The following is a 21,752-nucleotide window of genomic DNA, read 5'->3' as shown; positions in this document are numbered from 1 at the left end:
GAAAGTAGTAGTTTATTGTCACAGCTTTCAGTATTAACATTTTGGATTTTCAATGCATCTGAAAAAACAAACAAGAGAGGCGCATGTAAATTAAAACACGTGACCTGCAATTAATATTGCATGTACCCCAGATTATGAAACCGGCTAAGGAACACAAGAACAGCTAATCGTCTTTTTTAACTAAAGAAGAAGACATAAGTAAAAGCAGAAAGTAAGAAAATAGCTACAATACAATAGGGAGTACTAGATATATAAAATGTAAGTTGTTCAAAGAACACTAATTAGTGTTTCGAGATACATGTTTTCCAAGCATTATCTGTCAAACGATCAAAAAGTTCTCTGTCCTTGACAATATTACCCGACAGGGTTTGGCTATATTTGTATGTAAAAGAGCCAACTGTGACGGTTCCAATCACTTTTTGACTATCAACCAGCAATTCAGTGTCCAAAGGTAATGTCTGTGTGTCTAAAGATTGAGCGGAAGTATTGAGCTGATTATTTCCAGATGAGGAGGAAAGAGTTTCACGGTTATTCCCAGATGGCACCGGAACCTCATCATGTGTCTCGTCGGCAGATGTAGAACTAACTTTCCCATTCGGTAAATTGTTTTCATATATATCGGATACATTGGTGTTCCCCTGTCCTTTAATCAGGTCCGGATGCAGTTGCATTTGCAGCCAAATCTGTTGCCTCTGTATTTGTTCGGCACGCTGTGTTGGTGATAGTCGAGCTAGAACATTAGAATTACTAGAAATGGCTGTAGAGTTTCTTTGAGTCTGCATGCAAGGTTGGCTCTCCTCGGGTTTCATCCGCTTGTATAGATTGGAGGCGTGCTGCGAAGAAAATGATGTAGGTGAGTCGTTTGCATCAGAGGAACTACTCCTTTTCATGCACGAAGTTCCTGGAGTCTGTCTTTGAACTTGTTGTCCAGAAATTGGAGCAAGTAAAGGAACCAACTGTCCATTCGCAGCCCTCATGTAAACTATTTGGTATTGGGGGATCATTGATTGTTGCCGGTTAGAGACGGTAGGCAAAAGTTGCTGGTGACAAGGAGTACCATTTACTACACTGCTTTGAACAGGAGTCGCCATGGAGTTGCGTACAGGTAATGCTATTATCTGACCTGTTGAAGGATTATAGAACAATTGGTGCATGGCATTCTGCAGTGACTGGAGTGGCTCAAGCATTTGAATGCTATTCTGATCAAGTTGATTTTTCTTGAAGCGTTTAGGTAGATTCAACGGTGAAGGAACAGTAGAAGTTTTCTTGGGGTGTAAATTAGATTCCGAGTTTGCATGTGATTCAGCTGGGTTAAAACTCCTTGCCGTATCGTTACTGCTGTGGTTATTTTTGTTCCTGTTGTTTTCGTCGTTGTCGTTGCTGCAGTAGTTGTTGTTGTGGTTGATTTTGGTGTTTTCACTACAATTGTTGCTACTACTAGACAACGAATAATCTTTGGTAGACTCCAACAAAACCATATTCGGTGAAGAGGTGGAAGAGAGATCTTGATTTTTGTATAGTTCCAGGGGCGGGTTTATATAGCTCTCCAAAGATTGTCTTTGATTGAATTCAAGACGTGGGGATTTGTCACATTCTATGATTGGGTCTTGAACATGAAAATTTGATATCCCAGAATCTGATATCGGGGTTTCTTCTAAAAAAGCTTCCTCTCTTGTAAGCTCCTCCATTGGCTTCGTTTTAGACATTGGAAGTTACCAACGTGTTGTACAGGAACTTTTATACTTCCATAAAATTCATTCTTAAAAATAAATTCAAAATAAAAAGGTGATCACCCAAAAAAGATATATACAAATAAATCCATGCTCACTTCCAGAAAACAAAATCGATGTGTCTGATCAATTTATAGCCTGACACCTTCATATTGTACCTATATATTTGTTCCGGCATTTCTACATCAGGAGAGTTCCTGCTTCCGACAATGCCTTCTCTCCGTCTTCCTGATAGTCACACTGTTCCGCAGTCTCTGTCCAGTGTTTTACTGCCAAACAACACTTCCTCGTCCCAGGAGGACCGAAAGAGCCCCCAAATCGGAAGCAGAAACCACGATGTTGACAAAGTTGCCCCACATATAGTCATCAATGGAAACGACATGGACAATTTCAGTGCCTTATCAGAACCTACAGACGATTTTTCTTTGTACAAAGACACAGTGATGCGGCAGAATCTAACCACAAATGCAAGTATAGTATCTCCGGTGGCATCCAACAATATCCTTATGGACACCAACTTGAAGGAGCATAATAAGGCTCTAATCGCATATTTGAATCAACAGGGCCTTAATATGAATCCGCTGAAATTATCTCCTTTCCATATCAAGGAGAAAAGCATCATCAACAACCTTGGACACCACCATCATGGTTTATTCCATTTGTCTCCGAGCGCAAACCCAAATATTGAGACATTCATCACTGGCAACGGACAAATTTTATTTTTACCTTATAATCCACAGAAGAAGAAAAGACGCAGAAGGAATAGGTCTTCACAAGATGAATACAATGATGAAGACAACGACCACGAAGATATGGATGATAACGAGCAAAACATGGAAGCAGATGAACCTTATGATCCTTGTGATTACAATAATGCTTCGTGTAGCAATATCCTTAACGATTCAAATACTCAGCAGAATATCCAATCATCAGAGTTAAATCACAACATAACATACCATACATTTGGAGTGATTGTAAAAATTAGGAAGTCAACAAGTTTAAATCAATTAATCAAGGTGGATTATCATACCCACTTATCTTTGAAGTGGTCAGGTCCTGATTATTCCAAAAAAGAACCAATTGATGAGCGGTTCAAATGTTCTGAAAATATTAATTGGGATTTGAACCTTTCAAACCCTGATTGTTATATCCCTATGGATTTGAATGCAGACCCGAGCATAAACACTGAAATGTCTACGATTGACGATTCATCTGACTCAATTTCGATGGAGTCTTTATCAAACTTGAGAAAATATTCCGACATTGAATATTCTGCTAAACCTACTCAGAACATCAAAAAATATACCCCATTATCATCTAAAAATTTAGTACCGGAGTCAACACAGTTAAACAATGACACGTTTGTTGAAGAAAATATGTTTCAGGCTACAATTGAAAACTCAACCAAGTCTTTTAGTGCTGGGTATTACATTTTTTTGCTTCCAGTAGTTTATCCCTTGAATACCCCGGAAACAATATACTTACGAAATGCTGCTTTGCAACACTCTTTCTCCATACAAATACAAAAAGGTGCCGTTGCTATCCCCACTTTGAAAGCACCACAGACAGTTTTTTTGTCAACCTCACCGACACATAACAAGCATTATGATGATCAATCGAACTCGTTTTCCTCTGCTTTATCTTCACAGACAATGGTCAACGTAAATGATAGTATCTCCACTACTAATACTTTAAAGTCTTCATTTTTCAAGAAACTTGGTATTCGGAGAAACTCTGTGTCTTCAAATACGTCTGACCATATAAATATTGGGAGTCCACCTACTCCAATGAAGCAAAATCCCTTCAATACCCACCATTCGAAGAATCCGACGATATATCATTATAACTATAAATTGCCTGCTATTAGGCTACCACCTTCAGATGCAACTTCCACCCTCAACAAATCAATCTATGTTAATAAGGTTTGGAATGATGCTTTAAATTATGAGCTATTGTTGCCTAGAAAGTTCACCCAACTTTCGCCTCCCAAGAACATACATGTTGGAGCAAATGATAAATTTTTGAAAGAAAACAACTACCTGCTTCAAATGAAGTTGGTACCGCTACAAAAGAGCTTATTGTTAAAAAGGATTAAGATAAACATAGTGGAGAAGGTAACTTATATCTCAAATTCTATTCCTGTGGAAAGGAAAAACACTAGGAGTGAGGAGAGAGTAATTTCAATGCTTGAGATTACAACGAAAGAAAAACAAACTTTTAAGGGAAGTGGTTCTCAAGTACCACTAAAGACTCATATTATTAAAGATTGTCAAAATGATAATTTACTAACATACTGCTATGAAGCTGAAACATCCTCAGATCCGAAGAAGAAGTTTACATCGGAAGTTCCGGTCAAGGCCCACTCGCATACAACTAATACTGGGTTCCATCCTAGCTCTATTTTGAAAAGTCCTAAAAAATCGTCGAAGTATTCTGATTCCCAGCAAGACACTTGTTCATTCTTCACAGAGCCTGATGTTGTAATTACCAACCCCGTTAAGTTACAATGCCCGCTGAACTTCGTTGCAAATGACGATGAAAAATTCATAGCATCGGTTTATGACCATTTATCTACCGATGTAACCGATTTAAACGAATTGAATGATTTACCAGAATCCAGCAGCAAAGTTGACTCCATGTCCATTTTTTCTGTGAACTCCGCCAATGATAACCATGACCAGTTTTCCGATGACGACTCGTTTAGTTTGACATCTAAATTTTCACCAAAACGTCAACGTGGATTCTCATTTTCAAGCCTGAAATCAAAGGATAAAGAAACTGGCGCTTCCCCGTCTGATAAAAGTGACAGTCACACATTTTTACCTGATACAACATCACCACACCTAAAGATTAGGCACCGGTTACAGATTTCTTTTCGAATCAGCAAGCCAGATCCTAAGTTGAAGAATCCAGATGGAAAACCCAAAATGCACCACTACGAAGTTATTGTCGATACTCCTATTGTACTCATATCCCCATTTTGCGTCGTTGACGCCCTGGAGTTACCATCATATGATGATGCGGTTAATATGAAAACTTTTGATTGTACGTTACCAAGTAACAAGTTTTCCATTTCTCCAGTTACTTCTGATGACTTAGCATTTACTGATCTTGATAGTGATCCTACATTTGCGCCCTGCTCTCCTTTGATGAGTGGTACACTTCCACAAATCAATCACGACTATTCTCACGGAAGCCCTATCATGAGCTTCCCCGGGAGCCCAATAACCAATGCTTTAGGAGCATCACCTCAATCACAATATGAAATCGCTTCGACCCTACCAAGCTATACCAGTTCTGAAATTTTATTTAATCGAAAGAGAAGTAATAGCTCACAGCATAGCAATGCTAATCCAATGAATGCGACGTCACTGTTATCTGCAGCTTTTGCCAAATCGAGGAATAGAGCTAATAGTCTAAATTCCATGCTTGCTAGTAACGAAATGAGTTCTTTATCTCTAAAATCTTCAGAATCCAACTCTAATATTACTCTGCCACCAAATTATAACGAAATTCGGAAAGATGATACGGGTATCCCTTCAATACCACCGGTGTATGACACTGTTGTTGAAAATAGCTTAAAATCAAAGGTTGAAACAGTCTTATCTCCACAATATATTGATAAATCACGGCTTAGAGTGGACAAGCCTGTAAACATCGAGGCTGAGCTGAAAGATACCTTAGAGACTGATACCGGATCCAAATTATCTGTCATGGGATCTATGAATGAGCAAGAAAATACGCCTTTTGATGCCCGATCTTCTTTGTCTAAAGCTAGCACAGCATCGGAAAATTTAAAGCTAATTAATGAAGATGAAAATAAAGATTCTGACCTTCTGATGAAATTACATAGTACGAGTTCTTTTAACATCAACCTTGATACTGAAACACGACCAAACAGTTTGGAGGTTAATAGTAGAGAGGATATCGAAAGCATAGTCAACATGAACGTGGGAAAAATAGCTACCCTAAATTTAACCACAAGTCATAATGAGAGATAAAACAAGCATCAAATAGGCTTTATATACCGTTCTTGTGAACAGCTCATCTGTCAACTACTTCTTTTTCTAATTATTTAAAATTTTACATACATAATTTTAAAAGTATTATTTACAAGTTTTTGATTTGATTGATCATTGCCAACACTATGCAATGTTAATTAGTCCTTATATTGAAGCATCTTTTCCTCGTCAGTAGGTTCAGTTCTGTAGATATCACCATTGATGTTCATATACTCTAATGCCTTTGTTTGGGAAGCAACAACCTTAGACTCTAATTTTCTATCTAAAGGTGCTTCAAAAACAGAGCCCGCCAAACAGACGTTATCATTGTATGGATCAATGTTAAATGCAAGATACTCAACCATATCTCTTTCAGTTTCAGTAATTTTGTCTTCACCTCTTTTTTTAACAATCCACTTCTGTTTAGTATCAAATTTATATATAATTTGACATAACAAGGTAGAACCGTCTTCATGAGGAAATGCATTAAATGATAATAGCTTTGGAGGGGAGTTAAATTTAACTAATTCCCATTCAATCAATGCGTTTGGTAATGCCGCCTGTCTTTTACCAAGTTGGAAGTAAACAAACTCCGACACTTCGTCACGGATAGACTCAATTCTACGCTCAGAAAATGCTTTATTGACTCTAACAAATTCTGTAATTGCTTTATTCTTCCATGCAACAAACTGTGGCTTATAGCCTTTACCCATGCCGCTTTTAAATTGATAAACCTGAACCCAGTTAAAAGCAAATAGTTTGACCCTGTTCCACAATGCACGCAAAACCTTACCCGGTTGGGAAAGTTTCAAGTGATTGTAGCTCACAGGAATGTAAGGATCGTGAGGAACCCCAACTTTATTTATAGTCGGACGTTGTTGTTTCTTCTTTCTTGATTTGGTACCTAGTCCAAGACTAGTATCCTTCTTCTCGGTAACAATCTCAGTTGTGGACGCATATCTGAGGAAAGCTCTTGGAGCTATAGGTATGCGTGCGCCTTGCAGCAATGATCTTGACAACATTATCTAATATATATTTATACGAACTCAGTTGGTAAAACGAAATAAATATTCAAGACGGGACCAATACATGAAGTACACAACAGAACCAACTATGGAAATTCATAAAATTTCATGAAACTTCGCAGTTTCCAAAAATTAGTTAGAAAAAAAATCAACAGTTTATTTTTTTCCAGTCGCATATATAATTACAAAAGTCAACATTACCTCCAAGTGGAGCCTCATTAAAACTTGGATTATCTGCGGATTTCATGCATCTATTAGCGCCTATATTCTACATCTGAATCTGAATCTGAATCTGAAGCCATGTTGTTTGTATGGGCTTCTGTGCTTGTGTTTGCCCGAGGTCCAACTCTTTGTCTTTTCGTAGCAGGCATTGGTGCAGGTTGTTGCTCCACAAGAGTAGCATCATTTGCAGAAACATTGTGAGAAAGCTCTTCGTCTACATCTGACGAGTCATACCGGCTGCCATTTCCCTGGAAGCTGCTATTAATGTTAATGTTATGATTGTAATTTTCATTTAGGTTTTCATGATTCGAGTTGTGTCTGGAATAATCCCCCTTTTCGGCATTGTTTACATCTTCCTCTGCTGAGACTTTCTTTAGGTCATGTAGCTTATCCATAGTTTGTAATAAGAAGGGCCTTATTTCGTTGATTTCCATTAAACTTAAACCAGTAAGCTCCAAATAATCATCGTCTATCTGAGTGAAACCTTGCCGTGTTTTCAACAATCGAACTTCTCGCAAGTCTTGTATTAATGACCTAATCTCATGTGGAGAGTCAATAAAGTCGTCAGGGCAGGCCTCCAAAAGAAGTTTGGCCGTAGGTATCCAATGCCAAGGAAGATCTGTGACTCGGTCTTTTAACCTCTGTTCTTCAGCGTGTTTGTTCTTCAAATATGGGACACTCAGCCATGGGGGGATTACTATGTTACATTTGTGCTGCTTTTTTAATAATAGTGCAATCCATAACGGCACGTCTGTTTTTTGTAAAGGCTTTAGCTTCTTCATATCTCGCCCAATAAGCTTGATGCCGTTCATTGTGTACCTTGGAAGAATTGAAATTGGTTCTTGTTCAGCCAGAAACGCCACTTCTTTCACAGAAAGGCTTCTCTCGATAAGCCTTTTATCCAGAACCATGCTGCCAAGGTTTATGAGTACTTGTTTCGTCTTTGGTTAATTGCCAGAAAACATATAGATACGTGGGATTTTTACATTCATCATGAGACCGCATATGAAAAACTTTAACAATTTTATAGTTTTTTGCGATTTTTCATGTAAACACTTACATTTGAATATTTTGATTATCGTGGATTCTTTCACTTGGCATAGAGTATCGTTCAGATGAGCTTTGAACCCTTGTCTTTTTTCGAACCTGATACAAAGGTGAAACGGGTTGGTGAACAGGACGAAATTGAAACATTCAACCTTGAATCACAAAATACTTATGAAAAGGTAACCGAAGAAGAACCGAAAGACGAAGAGGCCAATTTTGTTCCTTTAGAGGTTTTGGATTTACCCACTATTTCAACTTCACTTCCAACTGAAGTAATAACTACAGTTTTAAAACTGTTACAGCCAGAGCAGGTCAAAAATTTTGGCAATCAACGTCGACAAATTCCTTCTCTGTTTACAACAGAAGAACTCCAAGAGTATCTCAATTCAAAACATCTCACTATGGTCGAAGTTGTTAAGCTCTCAGAGTATATTGGGCATAACCTCAAGTCAACGCTAACCATAACACAACTTCCTACTTGTAGCTCTTCCGAAGTAACTGCCTATTTGACCAAGATTATTGCATGTCCATTTTTAAATCTCACAGAAGAGGAACGAAATACCATTTATGATTTGGCTTCCTTTGTCATGACTGCCAATTTTGCACCTGCACTAAAAGGTAATACTACAAGAATGGTTCAAATAGATGGGCTTGAAAGGGAGATTTTGCTTTATGAGCCTGCATTAACTGAAGATAAAGTGGGTAACATCACTTGGGGTGCGTCGCTGGAACTGGCTAAACTCATTGTTGACGGATGTAGTGAAGAATGGATAAGCAACAAGGAAACCACGATTCTGGAACTGGGAGCAGGAACAGGTTTAGTTACTATTGTGCTAGGAATATTGATGCATAAGGTAGTTTCTACGGATTTGCCTGAGATCATTGACAATTTATCCAAAAATATAATGTTGAATAAACTCCACTGTACCTTGTCCCAATCTTTTGAAACCTTTGACGATACGTCGTTAATAAACGTCACTTCTTTAGACTGGAGGGATCCGTTGGATTTCCTTCAAAGAACACATCAACCCGAGGGCTATAAAACAATTGTTATTTCAGATCCCGTATATTCTTCCCAACATCCATATTGGGTTCAAAAGGCTGTAAATGCAACACTTTCAAAGGACGATAGTTCACGTGTTGTCTTCATGGTAGGCCAAAGAGACAGATTCCAAGATGTGCGAGATAACTTATGGAGGCTAATGATTGAGTCAGGCCTTAAGGTGATTAGTGAGAAAGTTATCAATGGTTTTGATGACTACGGGGAATTACCATATGATTACAAAGTTTTCGGCTGGAACTAAGTGCACATTTATACTTGTATAAATTTTATACCTGCAAATTATACACTGTCGATGGCTAAAGCTCAAAATTAGCTGTCGTTCTTAAAGAAGTTGTCTTCGTTAAAAGATCCATCATTTGCAGAGAAATCACTTGAATTCTCAATATCAATGCCCATCTGAATCCCCAGAAATCCTAAGTTTGCTCTACCTATATGTTCGGTATTCAGTAAAGTGTCCAAATTATTACCATATACGTCATCACTTTCATCCTTATATTCAGAGTGGTCACTTGGAAGATCGTCAGATCCATAAGGGACATCACTTTCAGAGGATAAACTGTGACTTAAATCTTCCTCATTTGAGATATCCTGATCTTTATCGACAACTTGAGTGTTTTTACAATTTGCAGCGTCGGGAATAACATCATCGACTTCACTATTTATAGCATCTTCTGAATTTTTTAGATTATTATTATTTTCAATAATATTTTGCACTAGATTCGGTGGGGCGTCTGCGGTGTCGTCAATATTTATTCTGGTGGCTTCCAGCCCCTTTTCAATTGTTCTTTCTATATTCAGTCGATGTTTTATGAATAAAAGTTTAGGGTAAGTCACTGACTCTCCGTTTCTAATCTTGGATTCTAAGCGTTCCTCATTCGGATCTGAAAGAATATATTTATAGTCCGACAATACAATTTTGGGAAATAGGGTAATTGTACCACCAAAATTCTGTAAAAATATATTAGACCAATCACTTTCAAGCAAATTAGGAAATAGCTGAAACTCTTTAACTAACTTCAGCCATTTTATAATCTCTAGTTTGATCAAGTTCTCTAGATAGCTTAGAATAAAACCACCTCTATATGTCTTACCCTTTGATCTGACAACAGGCTTTCCAATATCACCTCTGTTCTTAAATATCCAAAGCATTACATGCGGGTTAACCTGAGAGACAATCGAAAACTTGGTATTGAAATACATGTTCAAAGTAGACAATGGAACGTCGGTTCTAAGTGATCCATCCTTCCACTTACTGCCCAATGAAAAAGGCCTGACTGTACCATCTTTAGTTTTCTCCATCAACATGACAGGATTCAAAATCCCTGGAACTGCAGCAGATGCCAACATAGCAGACCATATACAACAACTTGGCGAAGTTATGTAGTTGCATAAAATGGTTGGTGAGTGGATATCATTTGGAACTGTTGAAATGTTTATAATTTTCCCCGTTTTCTTGTATGACTCTTCAAATGTAGTTGATCCCCTTGTCCACCACTGGGCCTTTCTTGCCCAATCAACTGAATCAAATCTAGCTCCAGTTTTCCACCAACGTTTTATGCCTTCCCAAAACGGTTCAGTGCCAAATGCATTCATTTTACTTGATAGCTTAGGTGTAATCAATTTAAGTAATTCTTCATTGGTCCGTGATCCCACCAATGCCGCAATCATACCACCGCCAGAAGTGCCACTTACAATCTTCGGCATAAGATCATTTTCAATAAGAGCCTTGATGACGCCAAAATGATTATAGCAGAAGGATGCACCGCCGCTCAACACTAAACAAGTTCTACCAAAATTTTTATTGATTATCTTGAAAAATATTCTTTTCTCCTTAAGACTAATGTTTTCAGCCTTTATAATGGTTTCTAGCGATTTTACCACTTCGGCGTTATACCTTTCAATGAGCTTTTTAGTTCCATAATAGCAGTGGGAATACAGCAATGGGTTTTCTGTACCTGCAAAGTTGGATTTCACGCATGTTTGCAAAACCACCATTAAATCGTCGTATCTTTGAGTATACCTAAACTTTCGGAGATTGTGAATTGTTTTCCTAAGATTTCTCCAATCGTAATATTTATATTTATCTTGGTTACACCATTCTGCTAGTCCCAAATATTCATCTAGTTTTTTTGCATGGGCAATGTATTCATCATAATTCTTTGAATTTTTCAGGCTATCTAGCAACTGTGTTCTTTTTTTATCTTTGGCAAGTATCAACTTTTCAGAAAGAGTAATTGATAATCTTACGAGAAAATAAAGGAAAGATAATACGCATGTCCATCCTATTATAAAAGCAAGCAAGGGGTATCTCAGGATCGTGAATGTGAGCGAGTATTCATCATATGCACCCATATATTGGGAGGAAGCTGACGACAGTGGTTTCTCTGTTTCGGTTTCAGCACCACTTGTATGGATATTTGAAGTTTGCCTGCGCAATAGGGGGTGCCTCTCAGTGAAACTTGAATTCCGCCTAGTTTTTCTTTTTGTCTTGTTGTAAACAGGCATCCAGTCAGATTGAGACGTTATTGTTTCTATGCCTGTACTCTTTGGAGTTGTGACTCCGCCAAGAGAAACTACGGAGTCGTCCCTTGATAAATAGCTGTTGTCCTCCTGATCCTCATACTTTAAAGCTTTTTCAAATTCCTGGATATGAGACTCGTTGATATAGTCTTCTTCAAAACCGGTAGGTAAATGCGTTTCCTTCTCCATATATATATATATATATATATATAAGAATATATGAGATTAGCAAAGAACGTGTACTCTTAAGAATAAGAAGTTGCAAATATATGTGAGTAAGGAAACAATCTGCAACCAGGAGTGAGAGTAGAGATAACTAAATATATTTACCAGCCTCCGATGTGCGATTCTCACAAAAATTACAAATTTCACCACTAAGAAATGTATATGCCTACCTCTCGTTTTTGCTTTTCCATTCTACTGCTATTTTTACAAGAATAAGATAGTTTTGAATATATTTATATAGATATATAAATGGAACCCATTGCCGAAGATCATTCCATGGAAAAAAGCGAGACATCGGAGGTGGATTCTATCTACCCACTTCCTCAGATAAACTACCTTAAGTTTAACACATCAATTATTAAAGGTGAACATCTCGATCTTCCAAATCCTTATTACAGGCAGCAACTAGAGGCGGAGAGAGAATTAAATGACTACACGCATCTTTCTGAAAATACGGTTAGAAGAATAATTGATAAATATGGGTCATTCAACAGACTTTCAGAAGAAAAAATACAAAATATTTTAGATGGTAACGCACAAGTAGGGACACAGCTCAATAGGGGTGATGGGTTGATGGACGATGGTAGTAAATTTGAGGACTTTAACGCTTTCAATGATATATCAGAAGACGTAAAAAACGATCAGAGTTTGATTGACGTTAATGTTAGGCGAGAAGAACTGCTAAATAACGTTCGAACTGCACTAGGATCATCAACACTAGCGTTAGACTTTGTTTCCCTGCTTCTCTCTGGAGCGAAGCCGAATGCTGGTTTGTCTTCCTTAAGTGATCACATCAAACAGAATCTCAAGGCTGGTTCACTATCAGCTGACAAAGTTTCTTTGGATGTTGCAGATCCCCAAGAACACGAACAACAGAAGGAATCAGAGTCTATGAAAATCGGAAGCGGGTGGAAGCTTGAGAGTCTGAAAAAGTCCAGTGAACTCTTGAAGGAAACTGTAAAGAATCTAAACAAGTCTTTAGACGAGAGGCACACATATTGGAATGAAGTTTTAGAGGTGCTAGAGGCAAACGAAGTGATTACAGCAGTCACAACACAAGTGGCAGTCGAACCTGGGAGATCTTCGAGCAGTCTTCCTTTGAGCTCATCATTGAAAACTAACCAAAATGGTGAAGTAAAGCAAAAGAAGGTTCTAGCTGTGAAATATGGCTATGGCGATTCCGGCAGTGAGTATTTTGATAAAGGCATTGCAATTTTAAAACAAGGTGAAGAAGGTCACTTGGAATTTGAAAAATTGAATCAAAATGAAAGAGAGAAAACATGGGGTGGTGAGAAGATAGTGAGCGTCAAGTTATTTAGATACGCCCAAGCACCTAATGAGCAACCAGAGCTAGTTGGCCAATCCGATTCGTACGGTACGATAGAAAGGGAAGTTATTAAAAACAGTAATTCGTTTGTCAGTAAAATTAAGAACTCAAGATTCTTTATTTTTGAGAATGAACTATTTTGGCAATTGATGAAGGAAGCCGCAGGTTTGGTCACTTTCAGGATCCATGTCATTGGTTCATCACGTATTCAAATCGAACTTTATGATACGATTATTCAGATCGATTCTTTGGATATTGATTCCGAGGAACTGCAGAAACCCACACCAAAATTGTCGCAAAACCAAAGAGCAGATAATATGGTTAAGCTTTTCAGAATACTACTATGTGCAAACAACTATAAAAATGTTCAGAAGTTATTCACTCCTCGGGTGGCATTGAATAAAGACCAGAACGTTATGAAAAGTAGACATGGCTTTTTACTCCGTCCGCTATTAATGTATACCAAACACAATCATACAATCCATAAACTTGAAAAATTGCTATTTGACTTATTGCTGGAAATAGGAATGGATGAAGTTGATGCTAAGGCAACATTTACCAACAATATGACCATCAAAAAATATGTAAACGATCCTAACCAATTACAACAATTTCAGAACTCCAAGAGATGCTATAATAATGATCCCTTTTTAAGGGTGAGTTCAAAACTAGCACCAATAAGTATGCTTATCTTGAAGGTGAGAGGTTTGCTAATTTGCATTAAATTGGAGTCAAGTTACACCACATTACATATAACTATGAACGTTAAGGTAACAAAGGTTGAAGATAAGCAAATTTTATTAGAGTCTACATTTAACTCAAAGAGGGACACGATTAAGTGTCTATCTTGGATTCTTCAGCAGTCAGGCATCTAGGAGATCCATTGGTTGTTAATTTATAAACATAAATACGTCTAAAAAGATCAAAATTACCACCATTCGGAAGAAACCGTAGATTCCTCAATGCTAACAGATTCTAATTCTTTACTTATATCGTCAACAGCAGAAACAGTGTCCTCCAATTCAGTAGGGGTGATGGGTTCTTCCTCCGTCATGATCTCTAGGACTACGTTATTCTCCTTATCAATTTTTGCTGGTATACACTTCATTGCCAAGTTCTTCTCCTTCACTTTATCATTGAAGAGAGTAGATAATTCCTTGATTTGTCTCTCAAGTTCGAATTTGGTCTCCTTATCGGCATCGGTGCCTATACAGTCGCACACAAATAGGAAGATATTTTCACTAATAAATTCAACATTTCCATTTTGAATCAACGAAAATCTTCTTTCGCCGAAGGAGTTGATTGAAGTCCATAAATCATAAAGTGCAGCATCCATACTATTTACAGTAACACCAAAGAAAACATCTTTGAGCAGTACTGCATTAAAGGGAATAAATGATTCGTCATCTAACGTAGGAGTCGCTAAACGACTCTTGTCATCTTCACTGAACTTGATGGAGTTGGCTTTCTTAACAGCTTGATTCTTCTTCATTTCTTTATAATCCTTCTGAATTTTGTATGCTTCCTCCAGTGAAAGATCTGGTATATGAGAAGACTTCAATAATTTTATAAAAACTGACCTTTTTGGCTCTCTATCATGAGACTCCGAGAGCAATTTCCATGTTTCTGCCAGTTCGTGAATAAATCGTCTTTGAATTTCCTTCATTGGTCTGAAATGGTACGATTGTTTTAATGAAGAATTAGACATAGATTGGAAAGATGTTTCGATGGTTTCTGAGACGAGTTTTTGAAATATATTTTCAATGCTTAAACACCAAGTTTTCTGTTTTGCATAAAGGTTTAGTACAAAAGGACTGTACAATGCTTCCACCATTCTCATTTGCAAAGATAGTTCAGTTTCTTTGTTCTTCTCCGGATCTAATCCCAAGGCTTCAAATAACATTTTACTTCTCCTCTGTTTAATACAGATTTCATCGCATTCAATGTGTGGAATGTAAGTTTCATCATCTTGAGAATTATCTTCTATCATCTTAGTAACCGAGAAACATAGCATTGGTTGCTTCCTTCTACCACAATCACATGAAATCATAAGTGTTTCCCTACATGGAATATTTTCATTGCAAGGTTTTGATTGATGACACACTTGTTGACACAAATGTCCACATTTTTTAGGCATCAAACATTTTTCATTACATTTTATTTGACACTCCCCCGGCTTGTGACAAGTCTTTTTACATTTATGCTTGCCACAAGGTAACAACTTGCCACATATCTTGAAACAACTGACTATTTCTTGATAACACATAACATTTGTAACTTTATTTTGCTTTTCACATTGACAAGTTTTTGTAACCAACATTGTACATTTTGAGCATGGAATATTATCTTCATGACAATGGTGGGGCTCTGGTCTATGTCCACAAAGTGTTGGTCTTTTACATTGGTATGGACAAACAGGTAAAGTTGTTCCACATCTAACGGGTGCAGGAACAACTGTTTTACCACAATGGCACACCAAATCATCAGATGAAGATTCTAAACATGGTGGACATGAACCAGGATGACATATTTCTTTACATCTATGTTTACCACAGGATAGAGGCTGATCACAGACTTTCTCACAAGTATGTTCCTTTTCAATTTCAAGAGATTCAACAACTGATGTTGTAATCAGGTTATTCCTTAGTTGTTTTTTAATCAATTTAGATCTATCTAATGCAATCTTTCTAAATGCACAACACCGTTTTGCACAATAATGACGCTTACAGTTGAATTTGGCTCCACACTTAGTATTACAGGTAGGGATATAACCATCCTGTTTTAATCCACATGCAATGGAATAATGGCAAGTTCCACATTGACAATCCAGATCTACAACTTGATAACAAGGAGCACATGGACCTTCATGGCAATTCCAATAACATTTATGACCACAGGGTAAGCGCTTACCGCATACCTTATCACAAGTAGGTATTGGATCCAAGCAACTCTCTCTTGGATGTTGTAATAGATCATTGATTTTCGTTTTCCCACATGGACAAAAACTCAAATTTAAAGGGGAATTTGGACATTTATGACTATCATTATTTAATGGGTGGCACCCTTCCACACATGTATGTATTCCACAATCCAATTTGATATTACAAGGGTTAGAACACTGAAAATTCCCAATCCATGATTTATTGAAAGAGACAATTGACTTTTTCGGTAAACGTTCATTACATTTAATTAAATCATGAGATTTACCACAGTAACAAAAAACTTCTAGATTCGAGTGGCAATCACCACAGTTTCCTGAATGGCATTTTTTCTGACATTTATGAATTCCGCATGGTAGAATATCATTACAAATTTCTTCACAAGACCAACCTTCATCATATGGAGTATTAATGCAAGGAAGTTGTCTAGAATTTTTCCCACAATGACATTTCATTATTGGTCCAAGAGATGTACATTTTTCAATATGAGGTCCTGGATGACAAGTAAGCGTACAATCGTGATGGCAAGTTTCTAGCGATTTCGAACATAAATTACCACAACTATGAGGTTCCAAATAGTTAAAAGTTGGATTGATAGATTTCCCACACCAACATGTATATAATTTGGGGATTTTCAAATGAGAATAATTACAAGATGGACATCTCCAGGACCGATCATCTTGAGTTGATGATCCACGTTTTGCCCAATCTTGAATACATGATAAATCAAATGCTCTATAACAATTAGAACAAGACCAAATCTTTGATGTGGGAGTAATATGATCGGTACAAACCAGACAAGTATAGTTTGAGCTAACTATTTCGCTTAGAATAGTTGTTCTAAGGTCCACCATTTGTTGCTCTATTCAAATTTATGACAGGTTGTAACCGAAATATTATGTATTAGTAAAATCCAAATAAGCAGGAACGATTGAATAGAATGAAAGAGAGCTATTGACAAAAATGCTACAGAACAAAATTAAAGGAAAAAAATAAAATTTTAAAAATAAGGTAAAAAGAAATAAAAATTTTAAAACTAAGGAGAGAAATAAAATACAAAGGGGGAACAAAATTTCGCTGCTGAGCCTTCTGTGTATGTTTTTCCCCTTGTCAGAGGTGTTTCTCTGCAATGCAATCTCATAACCTACTGAACAATTCCACGAACAGTCCCTTCCAATAGGTAAAAGAAAAGTAGAAGTAAAAGTAGAAGTAAAAGTAGAAGTAAAAGTAGAAGTAAAAGTAGAAACAAAAGTGGATGGTCTTGGCCTTTTCTTTAATGTATGGGTGAACAAAAAAAATATTGCAGTCAAACCAGCGGTACAATTGTGTATCTGTTCCATGGTCAGGTGGCATTACATTGCCTGTCCAAGAGGTATGCCAACCATATCTATAACAGTAATAAAGGAACAATATACGTCAGCAGAAACAATGAGCCAATTGGTATAAAAAAATGAACCTTCCTTTAGGGGAGGGGGAGGGGGGGCAACAGTGGCCCTCTTATAACCTTCAAAGAGGAAGACACCATTAGTGTAACAACAATGCCGAGCCTCAAAGCTTCATGAAAGAGGGGAGAAAATTGACTCGTCCATCCGTGCACCGCAGATGTTCTCACTCTGAGTGGATGCGTAATTTGACCTTTTTTAACTGGCGCTCTAAACCATTGGATATAAGAGATGCTCGGTAGGGACAACTGGTACACAACGCCAGGACAAAGGACAGCACAACCCAACCCAACCCAACCTAGTACAGTACAAAATGGCATTTGCAGACCCATGGAAGAAAAGAGATGCATGGAGAACACAGGGTGTTTTCGCCAAGGGCCAGCGTTTTAAGGGTGCCTTTCCGGGCCTATACCTTGGATTTGGACTATTTGTTGCGTACTCTCTCTACGAAGACTACATTCAACCAAAACCACACCATTAGAAGCAATGGACTATTTATTTATCTACTTGTTCATCGACTCATTCACCAATCTATTTATTCTTCGTTTATAGTTTTTTAAAAGAAAAAAAATTCAAATCAAGCCATACTATACCGTAGTCTACTATGTTGTAATGTAGGTTGCTATGTTTTTACTATTTGTTACTATACTGTGCTGTATTGTGCTGTATTGTGCTATATCGTGATATATTGTGCTATATCGTGATATATTGTGCTATATCGTGATATATTGTGCTATATCGTGATATATTGTGCTATATCGTACTATATTGTACTATATTTAACTACATTTAACTATATTATGTAATGCTGCATCATACAAGTCAAGCTACATCGATTAATGTAACGATATAGGTTCAACTGTACAACAGGAGAGTCACCTCTGTGGAGAACGCTCCCTACCAAGGGATCGCCTTCCTCTTTGTCGTGTTTCCATGTAGCAGGACCAGTGCAATACCCGGCTGCGATACATGATGGCATTACGCCAAATCCAGTCACCACTCTCCTCATCGAAAACGCCAACCAACTTATCCCTACATATAGCACAAACAACCTCGTTGGAAGAGGACTCTGGAATCCTGACTATATGCTTGGGAGCCTCAGATGGATCAAAATGCTCGTACTTGGAACTGCCCTCATCGGTGGCTTCTCTCTTGTCCTTGTCCCCCTCTTTATCTTTTCTTAAACATGTGCTGCCATCGTTGGAACTACCATGTTTATCACCGTTAACAGAGAGCCCGTGCTTGTCTATTTCATCTTCATTATATTCAAATTCCATCCATTCTCTCCCCCTAAGATACCAAGAACGATTCACAACACCACCTAGTCCAGAACCTCCGGTTCTCATTCTGGCATCGACCCTTTGGTGCCATTCGTCATGCTGCCGTTTGGCTACAGCGCCCGCCTCATCATCACTGAATCGTCTACCACACTCTTTACATTGTATTGGCTTGAACTCATACAAGAGAGATATATCAGTTATTGTCGGCACATGGTTATTTATGAACTTTTGATCTAAAACTGCGTCTTCTACAATAACCTTCTTGGAAGGCTTGATAAATTTAAAGTCAACTTGGGGGGCATTTGTAGTATTTGTTTCATTGATCCCGCCATTACTGGTTTTCTTCAGTATATTTTCAAGAAACGAGAGGTTCTTTAGACCAAGAGGATTTGCAACCGGCGCTTGGTTGCTCAAATTGAGCAATCCTTGTAATGAAGAAATTTGAGGTTGTACAGTTTGAGGTTGTACGTTTTGAGGTTGTACGTTTTGAGGTTGTACGTTTTGAGGTTGTACGTTTTGAGGTTGTTGCTGTTGTTGTTGTTGTTGTTGTTGTTGTTGTTGTTGTTGTTGTTGTTGCAATTTGAACAACTCTGCCTCCTTTTCCCTCTTGATCGAGTTACTCTTGAGAATCTCGTCGGTTCGAATGGCATGCAATTGTTTGGCCACCTCATCCAACTGTGCTTGGGGAATAGAGCTCTTTCCGCCGAGAATTGTCTTTAACTTGTTCAATAGAGTATACCGTTGTTGGGTCTTGGTATCGGACATCACCTTCAACCTAGCATCCACCATTCTTAATAGCTCGTCCGTTTCATTTATAAGGGTAAACTTGTCCTTGTTAAGAATGTCTGTTGCAGGGCCACCATTAAAGGTGCCGCCACTACCTAAATTGGCATTCTTCATACTATCTGCCACTGTTCTATTATTGTTGACCAGAGGATTGGTGACCTTAATTAGAAACTCTTCGATCCGATCAAGTTGGCCCTGATCAAATAGTGGCAACCCGGTTGCCGCCGTGGGGACCTTCCATGTCTTGAACAACTTGATCAGTTTACATCTTGTGGGATCATCCACCAACCCGTACGTACGGGTGAAAGTTTTAAATAGGTTATTTGAAAATAAGTTGGTATAGGGCAAGCCTATGTTCTTAGAAATGGAGTCTAACAAGTATAAAGAATATAGCTTCTGCGAAGGAATGGCCTTCTCTATCCGTTCCTCAATGGCGACAACAATCTCGAGAGCATGCGCCGTGTTTTCCTCTGCAAGCAAGGTATGTGCCTCAATGATAGGCCTTGAGTTGAATGTCAACTCCTGAAGTGAGGCTGCATACTGCTCTCCAAAGGAGCCGTGGCCCTTTGAAGGTTCTGCAAAGGAGGCGCCATTACCAGACACCGCCGAACTATGTGTCGACATCGACATGATTATCTGTATCAAGAAAAAGGGGGGGGGGGGGGGGGGTGTTAAAAATATGAGTTTTAGTATGAGTTTTAGTATGAGTATGAGTTTTAGTATGAGTATGAGTTTTAGTATGAGTATGAGCTTTAGTATGAGCTTTAGTATGAGCTTTAGTATGAGTATGAGTATGAGTAAAGAAAGAAAGACTTTGTTCTGCTATAAGGAGGATGTCAATGAAGCAGCAATATAGAAAAAATAAACAACTAGAAACTGACAATCTTAGAAGAACAAGTTGTTCTTAACTTTATTATTCCTTTTTTTATTCTCTTTTTTTTTCTTTTTCCTCTTCAACACAAATCCATAAGGAGGAGGAAGAAAAAAAAAAATGGAAAACTGTAAAATGAGGGCAAAACAAAGTATGTGAATTGGTCACTGTATTTTTAATTTCCGTCCCTCGCCCTTTAATTGCCGTTTCCTCAATGAGGTGTGTCCATTTCTATTCTCTAGATTGACAAACCTTCCTTTTAAGATTCTTATTAAAGTTTAAACTGAATTGGTTGATTCTATATATCAAGTGTTGAAGATGTACATGATCAGCCACAAGTCTTTAAAGGGTTCTCTAGCAGCCTTCAGATTACAAGCACGTTTCTCTGCTAGAAGACCTTTTTCACAGTCTGCATTGATGTTCAATGCCAAGGACAGTGCAGGAGAAGAGACAAAGCCTACTGATGGTGAAGAAGCTGGTGCAGCTGACCCTGTAGAGGAGCTCAAGGCAAAACTAGCCAAGAAGGAGAAGGAGTATGTTGAGTTGAAGGACGCGTATGTGAGATCCAAGGCGGATTTTATCAATTTGCAAGAAACCACAAAGAGGGAGATCCAAAAGGCCCGTGACTTTGCCCTCCAGAAGTTTGCCAAGGATCTGATTGAGTCTATTGACAACTTTGGACATGCCTTGGGTGCTGTTAAGGAAGATTCTATTAAGACCAATGACGAAATCAAACTATTATACGATGGTGTCAAATTGACCAGGGACGTTTTCGAGAAAACCCTGCATAGACACGGACTGGCCAAGATCGATCCTATTGATGAGGAGTTTGACCCAAACAGACACGAGGCAACGTTCCAGGCACCACATGAGGAGAAGAAGCCAGGTACTGTCTTTTACGTCCAACAGCCTGGTTACGAATTGAATGGTCGTGTTCTTCGTCCTGCTAAGGTTGGTATTGTCAAGGGCGACGACTAGAGCCGGATAGACTTGGTATAGCTACAACCCAGCATCCTGGCTTTGTGCCCTAGTACACACTAAGTCTCTGTATATATTCTACTCGTTATTGTATAGTGTATATATATATATATATATATTATATGTATACATATATTTTATGTAAGGTCTAGTTTAAGAACTCCATAGTAGCGAAGCTGACATGAATTTCACTGTTTTTTTGTTTTCTCACGAAAGTGTGAGAAATCCACATCAACTCCTCTGTGAAGCCGAATCGCATTTTACAGACTGGTACTTTGTAAAGAATACAGATATGT

General features: G+C 38.0%; 11 protein-coding genes across 11 annotated transcripts; 5 read left to right on the top strand and 6 right to left on the bottom strand.

The window, feature by feature from the left end:
* Positions 1 to 281: 281 nt before the first annotated feature.
* Positions 282 to 1,706, bottom strand: C5L36_0D04250 (uncharacterized protein; the record flags this gene model as incomplete). The annotated part of the gene is made up of 1 exon (XM_029467314.1): positions 282 to 1,706. One exon carries the CDS (start codon positions 1,704 to 1,706, stop codon positions 282 to 284), a length of 1,425 nt encoding a protein of 474 aa, XP_029323174.1.
* Positions 1,707 to 1,939: 233 nt separating this feature from the next.
* On the top strand, positions 1,940 to 5,731 carry C5L36_0D04240 (uncharacterized protein; the record flags this gene model as incomplete). The annotated part of the gene is made up of 1 exon (XM_029467313.1): positions 1,940 to 5,731. One exon carries the CDS (start codon positions 1,940 to 1,942, stop codon positions 5,729 to 5,731), a length of 3,792 nt encoding a protein of 1,263 aa, XP_029323173.1.
* Positions 5,732 to 5,889: 158 nt separating this feature from the next.
* Positions 5,890 to 6,753, bottom strand: C5L36_0D04230 (uncharacterized protein; the record flags this gene model as incomplete). The annotated part of the gene is made up of 1 exon (XM_029467312.1): positions 5,890 to 6,753. One exon carries the CDS (start codon positions 6,751 to 6,753, stop codon positions 5,890 to 5,892), a length of 864 nt encoding a protein of 287 aa, XP_029323172.1.
* A 257-nt stretch (positions 6,754 to 7,010) lies between these two features.
* C5L36_0D04220 (uncharacterized protein) lies at positions 7,011 to 7,889 on the bottom strand (the record flags this gene model as incomplete). The annotated part of the gene is made up of 1 exon (XM_029467311.1): positions 7,011 to 7,889. One exon carries the CDS (start codon positions 7,887 to 7,889, stop codon positions 7,011 to 7,013), a length of 879 nt encoding a protein of 292 aa, XP_029323171.1.
* A 204-nt stretch (positions 7,890 to 8,093) lies between these two features.
* Positions 8,094 to 9,329, top strand: C5L36_0D04210 (uncharacterized protein; the record flags this gene model as incomplete). The annotated part of the gene is made up of 1 exon (XM_029467310.1): positions 8,094 to 9,329. The coding sequence occupies one exon, from the start codon at positions 8,094 to 8,096 to the stop codon at positions 9,327 to 9,329; it is 1,236 nt and encodes a 411-aa protein (XP_029323170.1).
* Positions 9,330 to 9,397: 68 nt separating this feature from the next.
* Positions 9,398 to 11,797, bottom strand: C5L36_0D04200 (uncharacterized protein; the record flags this gene model as incomplete). The annotated part of the gene is made up of 1 exon (XM_029467309.1): positions 9,398 to 11,797. One exon carries the CDS (start codon positions 11,795 to 11,797, stop codon positions 9,398 to 9,400), a length of 2,400 nt encoding a protein of 799 aa, XP_029323169.1.
* A 285-nt stretch (positions 11,798 to 12,082) lies between these two features.
* Positions 12,083 to 14,035, top strand: C5L36_0D04190 (uncharacterized protein; the record flags this gene model as incomplete). Its single annotated transcript, XM_029467308.1, has 1 exon — positions 12,083 to 14,035. One exon carries the CDS (start codon positions 12,083 to 12,085, stop codon positions 14,033 to 14,035), a length of 1,953 nt encoding a protein of 650 aa, XP_029323168.1.
* Positions 14,036 to 14,088: 53 nt separating this feature from the next.
* C5L36_0D04180 (uncharacterized protein) lies at positions 14,089 to 16,953 on the bottom strand (the record flags this gene model as incomplete). Its single annotated transcript, XM_029467307.1, has 1 exon — positions 14,089 to 16,953. One exon carries the CDS (start codon positions 16,951 to 16,953, stop codon positions 14,089 to 14,091), a length of 2,865 nt encoding a protein of 954 aa, XP_029323167.1.
* A 901-nt stretch (positions 16,954 to 17,854) lies between these two features.
* Positions 17,855 to 18,022, top strand: C5L36_0D04175 (uncharacterized protein; the record flags this gene model as incomplete). Its single annotated transcript, XM_029467306.1, has 1 exon — positions 17,855 to 18,022. One exon carries the CDS (start codon positions 17,855 to 17,857, stop codon positions 18,020 to 18,022), a length of 168 nt encoding a protein of 55 aa, XP_029323166.1.
* Positions 18,023 to 18,416: 394 nt separating this feature from the next.
* Positions 18,417 to 20,237, bottom strand: C5L36_0D04170 (uncharacterized protein; the record flags this gene model as incomplete). The annotated part of the gene is made up of 1 exon (XM_029467305.1): positions 18,417 to 20,237. One exon carries the CDS (start codon positions 20,235 to 20,237, stop codon positions 18,417 to 18,419), a length of 1,821 nt encoding a protein of 606 aa, XP_029323165.1.
* Positions 20,238 to 20,796: 559 nt separating this feature from the next.
* C5L36_0D04160 (uncharacterized protein) lies at positions 20,797 to 21,456 on the top strand (the record flags this gene model as incomplete). Its single annotated transcript, XM_029467304.1, has 1 exon — positions 20,797 to 21,456. The coding sequence occupies one exon, from the start codon at positions 20,797 to 20,799 to the stop codon at positions 21,454 to 21,456; it is 660 nt and encodes a 219-aa protein (XP_029323164.1).
* Positions 21,457 to 21,752: the final 296 nt, after the last annotated feature.

Source organism: Pichia kudriavzevii, chromosome 4 (genome assembly GCF_003054445.1).
Source record: "Pichia kudriavzevii chromosome 4, complete sequence".
In the NCBI taxonomy this organism is placed as follows: Eukaryota; Fungi; Ascomycota; class Pichiomycetes; order Pichiales; family Pichiaceae; genus Pichia; species Pichia kudriavzevii.
Note: the sequence above shows the minus strand (reverse complement) of the source record. Positions and strands in the feature narration are given on the sequence as shown.